The sequence below is a fragment of the Cololabis saira genome, chromosome 10 (assembly GCF_033807715.1).
Source record: "Cololabis saira isolate AMF1-May2022 chromosome 10, fColSai1.1, whole genome shotgun sequence".
NCBI classification, from domain to species: Eukaryota; Metazoa; Chordata; class Actinopteri; order Beloniformes; family Belonidae; genus Cololabis; species Cololabis saira.
Window position 1 is genome coordinate 41,998,402 of NC_084596.1, and position 13,215 is coordinate 42,011,616.

At 37.1% G+C, this 13,215-nt stretch overlaps 2 protein-coding genes across 4 annotated transcripts in view; both read left to right on the top strand.

Annotated features, from left to right (window-relative positions):
* The window catches only part of LOC133453079 (SH3-containing GRB2-like protein 3-interacting protein 1), a 43,221-nt gene extending 37,682 nt beyond the window's left edge, over positions 1 to 5,539 (top strand). For 2 of the 3 annotated variants that reach the window (XM_061732940.1, XM_061732939.1), the window contains 5 exons: positions 197 to 329; positions 417 to 619; positions 2,318 to 2,382; positions 2,473 to 2,637; positions 3,751 to 5,538. In XM_061732940.1, the coding sequence (XP_061588924.1) occupies positions 197 to 329; positions 417 to 619; positions 2,318 to 2,382; positions 2,473 to 2,637; positions 3,751 to 3,773 (589 nt within the window). In that variant the 3' untranslated portion in view covers positions 3,774 to 5,538. Of the gene's footprint in view, positions 1 to 196; positions 330 to 416; positions 620 to 2,317; positions 2,383 to 2,472; positions 2,638 to 3,750 lie in introns of all 3 variants that reach the window. The other variant, XM_061732938.1, reaches the window with a different exon arrangement.
* A 3,064-nt stretch (positions 5,540 to 8,603) lies between these two features.
* On the top strand, positions 8,604 to 12,221 carry LOC133452108 (dynein light chain Tctex-type 5-B-like). Its single transcript, XM_061731309.1, has 5 exons — positions 8,604 to 8,623; positions 8,974 to 9,079; positions 10,804 to 10,859; positions 11,657 to 11,781; positions 11,865 to 12,221. Exons 2-5 carry the CDS (start codon positions 8,985 to 8,987, stop codon positions 12,066 to 12,068), a joined length of 480 nt encoding a protein of 159 aa, XP_061587293.1. The 5' UTR covers positions 8,604 to 8,623; positions 8,974 to 8,984; the 3' UTR covers positions 12,069 to 12,221.
* The last annotated feature ends 994 nt before the right edge of the window (positions 12,222 to 13,215 follow it).

A 13,215-nucleotide genomic window follows, 5' to 3' on the forward strand; every position in this document is an offset into this window, starting at 1 on the left:
CGGCACGTTGGACCCCTAGTGAAAAGGCGCTAAACCGAGGCGAGTCAAGTGGAGTCGGGCTGAGTAGCTACTAGTGGAAAAGCGCCATCACTTTTAGCATACGTCAGACATCTAATTATGTATTTATATTGTTTTACACTGTTCGTGGTGCTTCTCGTGGCTGGGTTTGCCTCTATACACTCCTGGCATCCTCCAGTGATCCCTTAACAGACAGTGTAGACACCAAGGAGTTCTGGGTAAACATGCCAAACCTGATGAGCCATCTGAAGAAAGTAGCAGAGCAGAAACCTCAGGCAACGTACTACAATGTGGACATGATTAAATACCAGGTAGGAATGTACTTTCTCTGTGTCCATGTGTGTGCTCTGCTGTATCCCTGCACCCGTACGTTGAACTGTTTGGTCTTTCCCCCCCAGGTGTCAGCGGAGGGGATTCAGTCCACTCCTCTGAACCTGGCGTTGAGCTGGAGAGGGGTTACCACCAACACGGACCTTAGGATAGATTATAAATACAACTCGGAGGCCATGGCCGCCCCAGTCCCGCTGCACAATATCCACTTCCTGGTCCCCGTGGATGGAGTTGTAGCCAAACTACAGGTGGTGATCCCGCCGGCCACCTGGTGAGAGCCCTCATTGCTGGTGCTGGGTTTCCTGGGTTTCTTTGCCTTGGGACGCTGCCTTTAAAGTGATTTGTACTTTGCACATAGAGATAAAAATTCTCAGTGGGTATTGTATACAGTAATCCCTGGTTTTTTCGCGGGGGTTACGTTCCAAAAAGAACCTGTGATAAGTGAAATCCACGAAGTAGCAACCTTTTTCTTTTTTACAATTACTATAAAAGGCTTCAAATTGCGGAGATCAGCACCGCCCCACCGCGACCCGAGTAACTGGATTTGAACAGGAGAAAATGAAAAATTATTCTGAAAAAAAATACAATAAGTACAGTAGGACAAATTGTGACTAGTGTGTATTTCCCTGCTCTTCTGATGCTGCTGCATCCTGACTCGCTCTGTAGCGTCTTTTTCTTCTAAATCCTGTGGTGCAGGTGTGTTTTTTCCAGAGAAGAACATAGTTATGGGTTGTTGTCGCTCTTTTTTCTTCCGGGCAAAAAGATTCTTATAAACCAACATTAGGGATGGGCGGCATGGACTAAAAAATGTATCATGATAATTTCTGGCATTTATCCCGATAACGATAAAAATGAAGGATAGAAAAAATACCAATTGAACTCCACCTTTTTAACTTTGGAGCCCCCAAATCACTGCTCTAAAAGAATACTAAATGCTACTAAACTGTACCAATTAAATTGAATGAATAAAAACCAATTAAATTAGTCCACCTGTACTGCAAAACTGTAATGACTCAAATGAAACAAGTTGAAATGTAAGAACAGATTCAACATTTATTCAAACTGTATGGCTTAAACAGTGGGATAACAGTTAAAGCAAACACCAAAAGTACCATCGTCCTTCAAGTTTTCTTAGCTTATAAAATCACAAAGTAGAAAAAAGATACAACCTGATAAATAAAGAAACAGGACAAATAAATAAAAGCCATCCTTTGCACTCACTGGTTTTTTGCAGACTGTGCACATAATAGATGATGTTTGCTCCTCGTCACTCTTTTTAAATCCAAACCAGTTCCAGATAACGGATCTGGAACCTCGTTTAACAACGAGCTCCTCGCTCTCAGATCCGCCTTCCGCCATGTTTGTTAAGGCTGATTTATGGTTCTGTGTTAAATCGACGCAGAGCCTACGGCATAGGTTATGCCGTAGGCTCGATTTAACACAGAACCATAATTCAGGCTTCACACAAAAACATCATCAACGTGAATTTATAATTTTTACCGCGAGATGACCAATTCTTACCGTGGGGAATTTTTTTGACGGTACATCGTGAACGGTAAAATATCACCCATTCCTAACCAACATGCCACCATGGATTATATCTGAGACTGTAATGAACGATTCATCAAAGGCTCCTGGTCTTCAGCTGCTGCTGAAGCACATTGGTCGTTCTCAGCATTGTTGCTAAGCAACCAACGTTATTGACACAAGAAGTGAAGAAGCGGGGAGACTTTTTAGCCAATCAGAATGCAGAACACAATGCACAATGCAAATCCGTGAAGCAGCGAGACAGTGAAAGCTGAACCGCGTTATAGCGAGGGATTACTGTATTATAAAGATCCAGAGTGCACCAACAACCCAGAACTGACCATCATAAATATTTCTATTTATGTGTCATGTTATGTTTTCATATGTGACCTTATTTCTTGATACATGCCCTCTGTAACCTGGACTTTGTTTTCTCATGAAGGGATACAGAGCATCAAACAATAAAGTGGAAAATTTCAAGCTTGTCTCACAGGTCCGACAACGGAGGCAAGTGTTGTTTCTTTTGAATAAAGTCTTTGCGATTTGGTACGAGTGTGTTTGTACACGACTCAGACGTTGTGTCCTGGCGCTCTGCAGGGGTGGGGGCTCTACTGGGCCGGTTCCAGATGGCAGAAGGCTCCTGCAAACCCTCCCAGCTGGCAGTGCAGTTCACCAGCGAGGGCACCACCCTGTCCGGGTGCGACATCCAGCTGGTCGGGACCGGCTACCGGCTCTCACTGGTGAAGAAGAGGTTCGCTGCAGGTCAGTCCCAGCGTCTACTGTCCAGACACTCCAGCCTCAATGTACGGAAGAGAATCAGGGCCAGGCAGGAGAAAAAACATTTGAGAAGGGAAGATTTTTTTTTATTGTGCACTTCGAGAAAAAAGACGAAATGTCGAGAAAAAAGTCGAAATGTCAAGATTGTTGAAATACAATTTCGAGAAAAAAGTCGAAATTTCGTGAATAAAGTCGAAATTTCGCTTTTTTTCTCAACATTTAGACTTTTTTCTTAAAATCTCGACATTTTTCTCAACATTTCGACTTTTTTCTTGACATTTCGACTTTTTTCACGAAAATTTGACTTTTTTTCAACATTTCGACTTTTTTCTCGGAATTGTACTTCAACATTAATCTCGACATTTCGACTTTTTTTTCGACATTTCGACTTTTTTCTCAACATTTCGACTTTTTTCTTAAAATTTCGACATTTTTCTCAACATTTCGACTTTTTTCTCAACATTTGGACTTTTTTTTCGGAATTGTACTTCAACATCAATCTCGACATTTCGACTTTTTTCTCGACATTTTGACTTTTTTCTTAAAATTTCAACATTTTTCTCAACATTTCGACTTTTTTCTCGACATTTCGACTTTTTTTCGACATTTCGACTATTTTCTCAACATTTCGACTTTTTTCTCGATTTTATTCACGAAAATTTGACTTTTTTCTCGACATTTCAACTTTTTTTCGACATTTCGACTTTTTTCTCGAAATTATGGCATTTTTCTCAACATTTCGACTTTTTTCTCGACATTTCGACTTTTTTCGTCAACATTTCGACTTTATTCAAGAAAATTTGACCTTTTTCCTCGACATTTTGACATTTTTTTCGACATTTTGACTTTTTTCTTAAAATTTCGACATTTTTCTCAACATTTCAACTTTTTTCTCGACATTTCGACTTTACTCACTAAATTTTGACTTTTTTCTCGTCATTTCGACTTTTTTCTTGACATTTCGACTTTTTTCTCGAAGTGCATTGTGAAAAAAAATCTTCCTCCTCTAAAATATTACTTTTATTTTTCTCCTTCTGGCCCTAATACTCTTCCGTATCAACGTCACCCCTCTCTGACTTGTTTCATTTTGTTTCACAGGGAAATATTTGGCGGATAACTAGCGGACTTGTTTATGAACAGAACCAAGAAAAACATTCGGCTGTGAAGACTATGGATACATCCCATTTTTAGTGCACTTAGGAACCTGCCTGTAGCAACCATCGGAGGGAATGGTTGAGGATTACTAGAAGAACAGATCATAACACACCGAGACGACAGACTGAGGGCTGCTGAGTTTATGCAAATAAATAAAAATCATATGATGTGTGCACTTGGAAAGCTTACGTGGAGTAAGCTGTAGTCAAACCCTGATTCTTTGTTCTTGTTAACTGTAAAAAAAAAAAAAAAAAGATAACAATTGCTGTAAAAATAATTGTGGATTTCATACAGAGATTCAGCCTTATTTTAGTTTATTTTGTCTAACAGGTCGCCACAGTGAATGACACTAATAGAAAAAAACTAGGTGGAGAAGATTGGGAAAGGGGTGACGAAGTGCAATGTAGGGTTGCTCCACAGCTTTATTTCAGTAAGTTATAGGCGGCATGGTAGTACCTTCCATTTAGACGGGTTTGTAAATGTCATGTCCCATCAGTCCTGTGTTTAACAAAATCAGCCTGCTCCAAAAACAACTTCATGAGCTCTGCGAAATCTGTTCAGTTAACACTAAAGGTTGCTGGTTATTGTCTTCATGTTTCGTGGATTTCCGAATGTTAGCAACTACTGTCAAAGAGGTCATTCAGTCGTGGGAAAAAGTGAGTGCTTCCTCTTTTAATCTTCATTTTTTTTTGTGTAAAGAGCCAATAAAAAGTCATCTGGTCGTAGTGGGTCTCAGCATTTGGCGAGTGCAACCTCCGGCAAACAACAACACGTAACCTTTTTTAACTGCGCTACTGTTATTTCACAGAAATAAAGCTAGAAAAAATCATGTGTACAATATTAAGTACAGCCTTTTTCATAGGATTTAAGATGCCAAGTAACAGCTGGGTTCTGCTCATGATCAGTCCTTGAACCGTCACGTTTTTGGTTTTTCTATAGTATATATACGTAGTATATTTTATATTATAGTTTCTATAGTAGATGAATATGTCATTACAGAAATGTTTGTCTCTGCACGAGCAGGCGGCAGTTCTTCGATTTCGCTGTCGTTCCAGTTTTTTCATCTCTTTTTCCAAATTAGTTGTGTTCCTGCATGTGAGACGTCACATAGGAACTTTTTTGTTTAGTCATTCAAGTTACACCGTGCAGTCATAGCTTGTTAGAAGCTCTGCGATAATTTGATAATTTCTGCGATAATTTGTATAATTTGTAAAGGATTACCACTGATCATATTACTGGGCTAACGGGTTGTAACCCAAGCTCACTTAAGGACAGCGTCAGTGCTATGTTAGTGGGTTTTTCTTTCTTCCTCAAAGAGTTATCAAAGGCAGACGTGAAGCCATTTGTATGAAAGCTAAAGTTTCATTAAAACTGGCTCATGCAACCGGACAGAGATCCAAAACACACCAACAACTACATCATAATGTCTGGAAAATGAAATAATACAAAAAATATATATACATTGTTGTATATACAAGGTTGTTTTTGCCTAAAACTACGCCACACTACAATCAGATGATGTTCATCTTGCCTTTACAAAATAAAAAAACAGATTAAAAGAGGGGCTGCCAGCCTTTGCACGACTGTTTCTTCTGAAACATGATCAAAGTATTTCTAACGCTAATGGCTGATAAGTACGACGGAGTATTAGGGCCAAACTAAGACAAAAAAAAAGGAAATTACGAGGATAAAGTCGTAAAATTTCGAGAATAAAGTCGTAATATTACGAGAATAAAGTCGTGGAGTATTAGGGCCAAACTAAGACAAAAAAAAAAGGAAATTACGAGAATAAAGTCGTAATATTACGAGAATAAAGTCGTGGAGTATTAGGGCCAAACTAAGACAAAAAAAAGGAAATTACGAGGATAAAGTCGTAAAATTGCGAGAATAAAGACGTAATATTACGAGAATAAAGTCGTAAAATTACGAGAATAAAGTCATAGCCTAATGTTGCGAGAATAAAGTCGTAATATTATGAGAATAAAGTCGTACTATTACGAGAATAAAGTCGTAATATTACGAGAATAAAGTCGTAAAATTACAAGATTAAAGTCATATTGTTGCGAGAATAAAGTCATAATATTACGACTTTATTCTCGTAGTATTACGACTTTATTCTCGTAACATTAGGTCGTAATATTACGAGAATAAAGTCGTAATATTACGAGAATAAAGTCGTAAAATTACAAGATTAAAGTCATATTGTTGCGAGAATAAAGTCGTAATATTACGACTTTATTCTCGTAGTATTACGACTTTATTCTCGTAACATTAGGTCGTAATATTACGAGAATAAAGTCGTAAAATTACGAGAATAAAGTCGTAAAATTACAAGATTCAAGTCATATTGTTGCGAGAATAAAGTCGTAATATTACGACTTCATTCTCGTAACATTAGGCTATGACTTTATTCTCGTAATTTTACGACTTTATTCTCGTAATTTCCATTTTTTTTGTCTTAGTTTGGGCCTAATACTCCGTCGTAGATAAGTCACTGCATCCAAGTACGTTATTTCTCTACAAAACTCCATTCATGTGTTGTCTGTTTATTTTTTTCTGTGCTCAGAAGTGACACAGATGCATCATCCCTACACATGCAGCCTTTAATAATAAATACCACTGCACATGGCATTTTGCCATTAACCAATCACGTGAGCAGAGAACCGATACGGGCACTCGATCAACTATAGCAGTCCAACCGAGGGAAGAATAAAAGCATTATATTTCTCCTTTTTGCAATTGCAATGGTGACATAAAACAAAGATATCCTATTTCAGGGCTTAGGTGGTATTTGTGACGGTGTTTTCTTTGTAAAATTGCGTTAGATGAAGGTGATGAACCGAAGCTGCTATTTTAACTGGAACTGTTTGTGTAATCGATGCAGACTCTAGGTAGATAATAGGCTCTCAGTATGTTACACACATGTGGAGTCAGATGTGTGAGTGCCATAAGAAGATGAGAAGGACCTTTAAGTTCCAGAGAAATACAGAGTGATCTGGGTTGATGATTGTAGGTTTTTGCCTTTGATGCTGCTTAAAATCGTGGCCAGTTTCTTTGGCCGTGATCTTGAACAAGGTCCTGAGCGGGGATTACTGGGGACATGGCAGAGTAATGAAATTAGTCTCTATCATGAAGACGGCATTATTCAAGTCCCTGTCTTATTTTATTCCTTTTCCACAAAGTTGAATAAATGTTTTATCATTTTCTAATAGCAATATTTAAAAAAAAAACAACAACAAAGTATAAAAAGTGTACATAGAAAGCTGTGTTTTAAATATTTCTCTGAGCAAATGGACGTGTCTGTGATAGTCTTTTGGTTTGTTGATGTTAGCACTCACAAATGCATTTGGTTCAACGTACCAGCACACGGCGTTCTGTTCACCTAATGTTTTCAACGCAGGTATCCTGTACAAACCAGTGTTACTGTTAATGGATCCAAATGGTGTCGCATAAACGCTGCGTCGTCCATCACCGGTCTTAACGTTGTAATACCAGTTTGTCCTTTTCAATACAGTCATGATGCGGGTGTTGTGTAAGTGTGCTACGACAAAACACTTAAATTTGCCTTCACTTAAGTCTCTGCTCAATGTTTTGCTGTTGATACACCTTCTGGAACTCTTTGTCAATAAATTTGGCATGTCATTAACATCCCATAAAGTATTAGATGTTTCACATTTTCCTTCCTGTGTATAAAAAAAAAAAAAGAAAAAAAAAGACAGCTTTATTTGTGAAACAACCCATTGCTTTAAAACACATTTAACACTTTCTTATGCAGTATGTTTAGTTCTTTGGAAAAAGAAACATGGTTGTTTTGGTTGAGGAAGAAATGTTTGCATTTTTTCTTGTTTGCAGTGCTCATATACATATATATATATATATTTATTTATTTATTGTTTGCCTTTTTTTTAAACACATCAATATTAAGATATCTGATGTCTTCTGTAAATTAATTGTCGAACAGCTTTTGGGCTGCTGCAATCTTTTCATTGCATTAGGATGAGAACATGCAGTCACACACATTTACACTGAATATATATATATATATATATATATATATATATATATATATATATATATATATATATATATATATGTATATATAGTCACTCCTTTTTAGTTGTCAATAAAGAGGAGAAAATATGCATATTCTTTCTCTTATTTGTTCTAAAATGTAGCCTATGTACCGGTATGTATTTGAGGTCAGGGGGTCAAAGGGACATTATTATCACAGGTTCAGTAACAGTTTCACTACAACACCGCTTTTACCAATTTTGCTTTAATCATTCTTGACTTTAAAACTTATCATCAAAGTCCAAAACAATGAAAAACACTTGAGATGCTCACAAAAAATAGGAATTATTTTCAGTTTCTTGTGGGCCTGTAAGGAAGCTCTCACGGATGTTTAAGAAGAAAACTAAACCTCAAATTATTAATTCTGTCAATGCAAAACAAAAAACTTTAAATTATGGCTAGCTTTTTGATGAGACATCTCACCCTCTATTATCAGATGATGGCACAATGTACTGACATGAAATGTAATACAAATGACAACTGAGACATCAGCTGAACTGTTACTGAATATAAGATATGTTATCTAGATATGTTTGTTTTTTTTAAAGAAAAACTCCATATGCACAGTTTCCTTGTATTTATATTTTCCCAGTAAAAACAATATTTTCAAGGATGGATTTCAAGGATTTATTTTCGTGTAACTGTAGCTTTAAGAGCGTCAGACTCACGAAGCTCCGCCCCCCGACCGCTCACGGTTGCTATGACAACACATTCTGTTGGACTACTTCAGAGGATACTGAAAACGGTAACATAAAAACAACAAAACGCATTATAATCTATTTAATTCTTTCGTTGAATAACCAATTTTGGTAAGAAACACTGTAAAAGAAACATTGTTTATTTTATTAGGCTTCAACATGTTATACTTAACAGAGATAATGATGTATTTATGACATCGTCATGTTAAGCCTGAATTATGGTTCTGCGTTAAATCGACGCAGAGCCTACGGCGTAAGGTACGCGGCGACGCGCAACGTACGGTGCCCGTTGCTGCGTAACGTACGCCGTAGGTCTGCGTTGGTGTGACGCGGAACCATAAATCAGCCTTCATTGAGTGTAGATGTGCTGAGCTGCATGTGGGTTATCTGGAGACAGGAGAAGCTGCGATGTCTAAACTAGTTAAGGACGAGGTCCGGAGGAAAGACAAGAATGGGAACCAGGACGATGAGAGTCACGGAGCCAGAGGCAAAGAGAAGAAGATGTGAGTAACTGTAACAAGTTTGGACCAAATGACAGTTTTATGTACATGGTACATTGTCAGTTAGTCAAGCTCATGAACTGCATCCCATGTGATGAGAGCTGCAGAGAAACCTCCATGTGCAGCCTGTACAGAGGTGTCTTCAGTATTCACATTCATTACTCAGGTAGAAGTATAGATACTAGAGTCTAAAAATACTCCTGTAGAAGTTCAAGTGTCACAGGGGTGGTTCAAGTCCCCAATTAAATACTTTCGAGGGTGAGAAGCGCTTAGTAACCCACGACAAAAAAAACAGGAGTGCAGCAACAGACATTTATTGCTCCAAGACGGTTATAAAATCAGGGGTGAGGGAATCACTAAAAATAGAACTGTTTTTAAAATGGCCAATCCATAAAAGGTTAAAAAGGTTAAAGATGAACAGTCTCAGTCATTCTGGGCTCACTGTCCTCCAGTGCCCTCTCAGTGCCCCCTCCCTGTTGGCCCACGCCAACAGGGATCCTCGGTCCGAGTCCGCCGGGGGCTCCCCAACCACCTGGGCCCCCATGGGCCTCTGTACGTCAGTCTATCCTCCTCAGCTCTGCCCATTCTCCGTCCAGCCACCACAGTCCATCCACTCTTGTTCATCAACTCTCGTCCCTCATGGGCCTCTGTCCGTCCGTTCAATCTCCCAGCTTGAATGTCTGCCTTGAATATATAAGGGGAAGGAAACCCTCCCCTCGTTCACCATTGGTCTAGGGGGGCCAGCCTGCAGTGGTTTATTGGCCACTGCAGCTGTCTGTCAGGATTCAGTTGATTGTGTTCAGCTGTGTCTAATAAACTCAAACAAAAAGGTAATTGCATGTCAACTCAAAACACAGAAAAGGTTACATTTCAAACAGTAACAAACAAAAACATGCAAATAAAATGGTTAACAACAATTCCAAAACAATAAACAAACAATTAGACACAGCCTGGCACTCAGCATGACACAAGTATCAACTCAAGTTTTTTACTCAAGTAAAAGTATAAAAGTACTGGTTTCAAAACTACTTAAAGTATAAAAGTAACAGTAATGTAAGGGGGAAAAAGCCATTAAGGACAAAAGCCATTGAAAATGAATGCATCTTAGTATAATGCAAATATATTAAAGAACCATATATGTGTACTATTGAGCATTAACATGTGTTTCAGAGAGCAGCAGATATGATGACTAGTTGCCTATAAGTATTGTAATGGTGCAAAAAGTCAAACTTCAGAGGCATGTTATCATTTATCCTAACCTTTATTGGAATGTACATCCAAGTTTAGTTGCAGGAATCTGAGGGAACGGATGTAAGAACAAAACTGGACAAGAACATCTGAAACAACCACAACCAAATTCACTCTATCCGGATGGAGCAATTTAACTGGATAGTTTTTATTTAAAGGCCGAAATGAAATAGAGTAACGAGGCTGTTTTTAAAATGTAAAGAGTAAAAAGTACAGATAATTGCGTGAAATTGTAAGGAGTAAAAGTAAAAAGTCGTCTGAAAAATAATTACTCCAGTGAAGTATAGATAACCAAAATTTCTACTTAAGTAAGGTAATGGAGTATTTGTACTTCGTTACTTGACACCTCTGAGCCTGTATAACTATTTCTACTCTCTTCTTTTGAGATTATTATATATTTGTAAATCAGTGTGTAGTCGTCCCCGTGTCTTCTATAGTCCAGTAATGTTTTTCAGGTCTGTCAGTACTGTGTCTTGCAGAGATGAACCAGATCACCATGACGACAGCAAGAAGGTGGAGAACACCTATCAGTTGGGTGAGATAATGTTGAGCTTGATGCTCAACTCAGCACCACAGCATCTGCATCTTCACCTGTCTGTTTGTTTACCCAGTGCTGGATTGATTTATTTTTCTTTATTTCTACACTGATACAAATATCGTGCTTGATCTACTTAAAAAAATGAAGGCAACTTTTTGCATGAGATTATTATGTAGATCAAGAAAGACTAGTCTTTGTATAAACTACTTAATTTTATGTATGTAAATAATACATTTTGCAAGTAGTTGACTTTATTTATCAAAATTAAGTTGACTTTACTTGCAAATTAATTTTGTACGTACTAAAAATTAAGTAGTTTATACTGATCTACATAAAAATCCCATGCAAAAAAGTTGCCTTAATTTTTTTAAAGTAGATCAAGCAAGATATTTTTTACTGTGGTTTCTACTTTTAATCTAAACGTTGGTAAATCTGCCCAAAAGATTAAAATTGTTAAAGGAAAAGTAAATACAACGAGATCATTGCTTGTTGTTTGTGTGTAAATGTAAAGTGGCCTGGGATTACAGAAATACTGCTTGTTAAGGAAAAAATGCACAATGTCTTGTTTTTTGAACAAATGCAGATTAAGTTCAAAACTAGATGTATTTATGTAAAGCAAAAAACTTCATTTTTAATTGTTACAGTAATATCACAGATTTAAATATGTTATATTTACATGCGCTTAGATTTATTTTTTTCAGTGTACTACCTACCTTGCCACACTGGACGACCGGTCTTACTCATTCTTGAACTATTCTTCTTGATTTTTTTTTGTTGTTTTTTTGGGACCACAGGACCTTATAAACGCTTCCCTGACGGTGCTGCCACAGAGATACTGAGGGATGTACTTACCAGTCACCTCCAAGAGGAGAAATATGAAGTTCAGCGATCTCAAGAACTGATAATAACCCTCACTGGGGTAAATAACAAAAGGACTGTAATTTTTGTAAATACGTTGGATTTTCTGCTTTAGTAATATAATTCTTCCCTTATTTTTGCAAGATAATAAAAAGCCGTGTGAAGGAACTTGAGATCCCCAGATATAAGATTATTGTTCTTATGCACCTGGGCCAGCTGGCTGACCACGGCGTGCACAACACCAGCAGCTTTCTGTGGGACGCCGCTAACGACACCTTTGCATCGTTCAGCTTCAAGAACAGCTCTCTGTTTTGTGTTGCAACTGTCTATGCAGTGTACTACGAGTGACAGTGGAGACACTGATGAAAACAAGGCTTGTTTTGATACTGTTGTTCTCACAGTGCTTCTGCCATTAACCAATGCTGTACATTTTATAATAAATCTCATTTTATGTTGAGATAAAATTTGTGTGTTTTTTTTTTTTTTAAATATTGTTACCATGGGGAGTGAACTTCACTAATACAAATATTGTGCTTGATCTACTTAAAAAAAATAAGTTAACTTTTTGCACGAGATTATTATGTAGATCTAGAAAGACTAGTCTTTGTATAAACTACTTAATTTTATGTATATGAATAATACATTTTGCAAGTACAGTCAACTTAATTGTGTTAAATTTACTTTATTTATCAAAATTAAGTTGACTTTAAAAAGAAAAGAAAAAGAGAGAAAAAGAAAAAAAGGAAAAAAATAATAAAAAAAATTAAGTTGACTTTACTTGCAAAGGAATTTTTGTACATACTAAAAATGTAGTAGTTTATACAAAGACTAGTCTTTCTTTATCTACATAAAAATCTCATGTGAAAAAGTCGCCTTAATTTTTTTTAAAGTAGATCAAGCAAGACATTTTTTACTGTGGTTTCTACTTAAACAAATAAAGCATGTTTCATCTAAACGTTGGTCAATCTGCCCAATAGATTAAAACTGTTAAAGGAAAAGAAAATACAATGAGATCATTGCTTGTTGTGTGTGTGTAAATGTAAAGTGGCGTGGGATTACATAAATACTGCTTGTTAAGGAAAAAATGCACAATGTCTTGTTTTTTTTTAACAAATGCAGGATTAAGTTCATAACTAGATGTATTCATGTAAAGCAACAAACTTAATTTTTAATTGTTAATATCACAGATTTAAATGTTATATTTACATGCGCTTATATTTATTTTTTTCAGTGTTGTTTCTCTCTACATACTGAGAAAAATATTGAACCTATATTACCTATATCAGTGGCCCAATCCCAAACTCCACCCTAAACCCTCAAACCCTGAGCCCTCACAGACTTTCAGTGACGTCAGCGTCACGTGATCAAGTGTGCGAGGGTGTGAGGGCTCCAAATGGTATAAATAGGAATGGGACACACTTAGCAGAAACCGGAAACAAGTCAGATAAAAACGTCTGTTTTTTGGGGTTTTTTTTTCAATAAACTTTATTTAAAA

Coding starts and splice junctions, on each gene's coding strand:
- LOC133452108 (XM_061731309.1), top strand. CDS start 8,985: ATGTCTAAACTAGTTAAGGACGAGGTCCGGAGGAAAGACAAGAATGGG. Junction 10,860..11,656: donor GGAGAACACCTATCAGTTGG/GTGAGATAATGT, acceptor TTGGGACCACAG/GACCTTATAAACGCTTCCCT. Junction 11,782..11,864: donor TGATAATAACCCTCACTGGG/GTAAATAACAAA, acceptor TATTTTTGCAAG/ATAATAAAAAGCCGTGTGAA.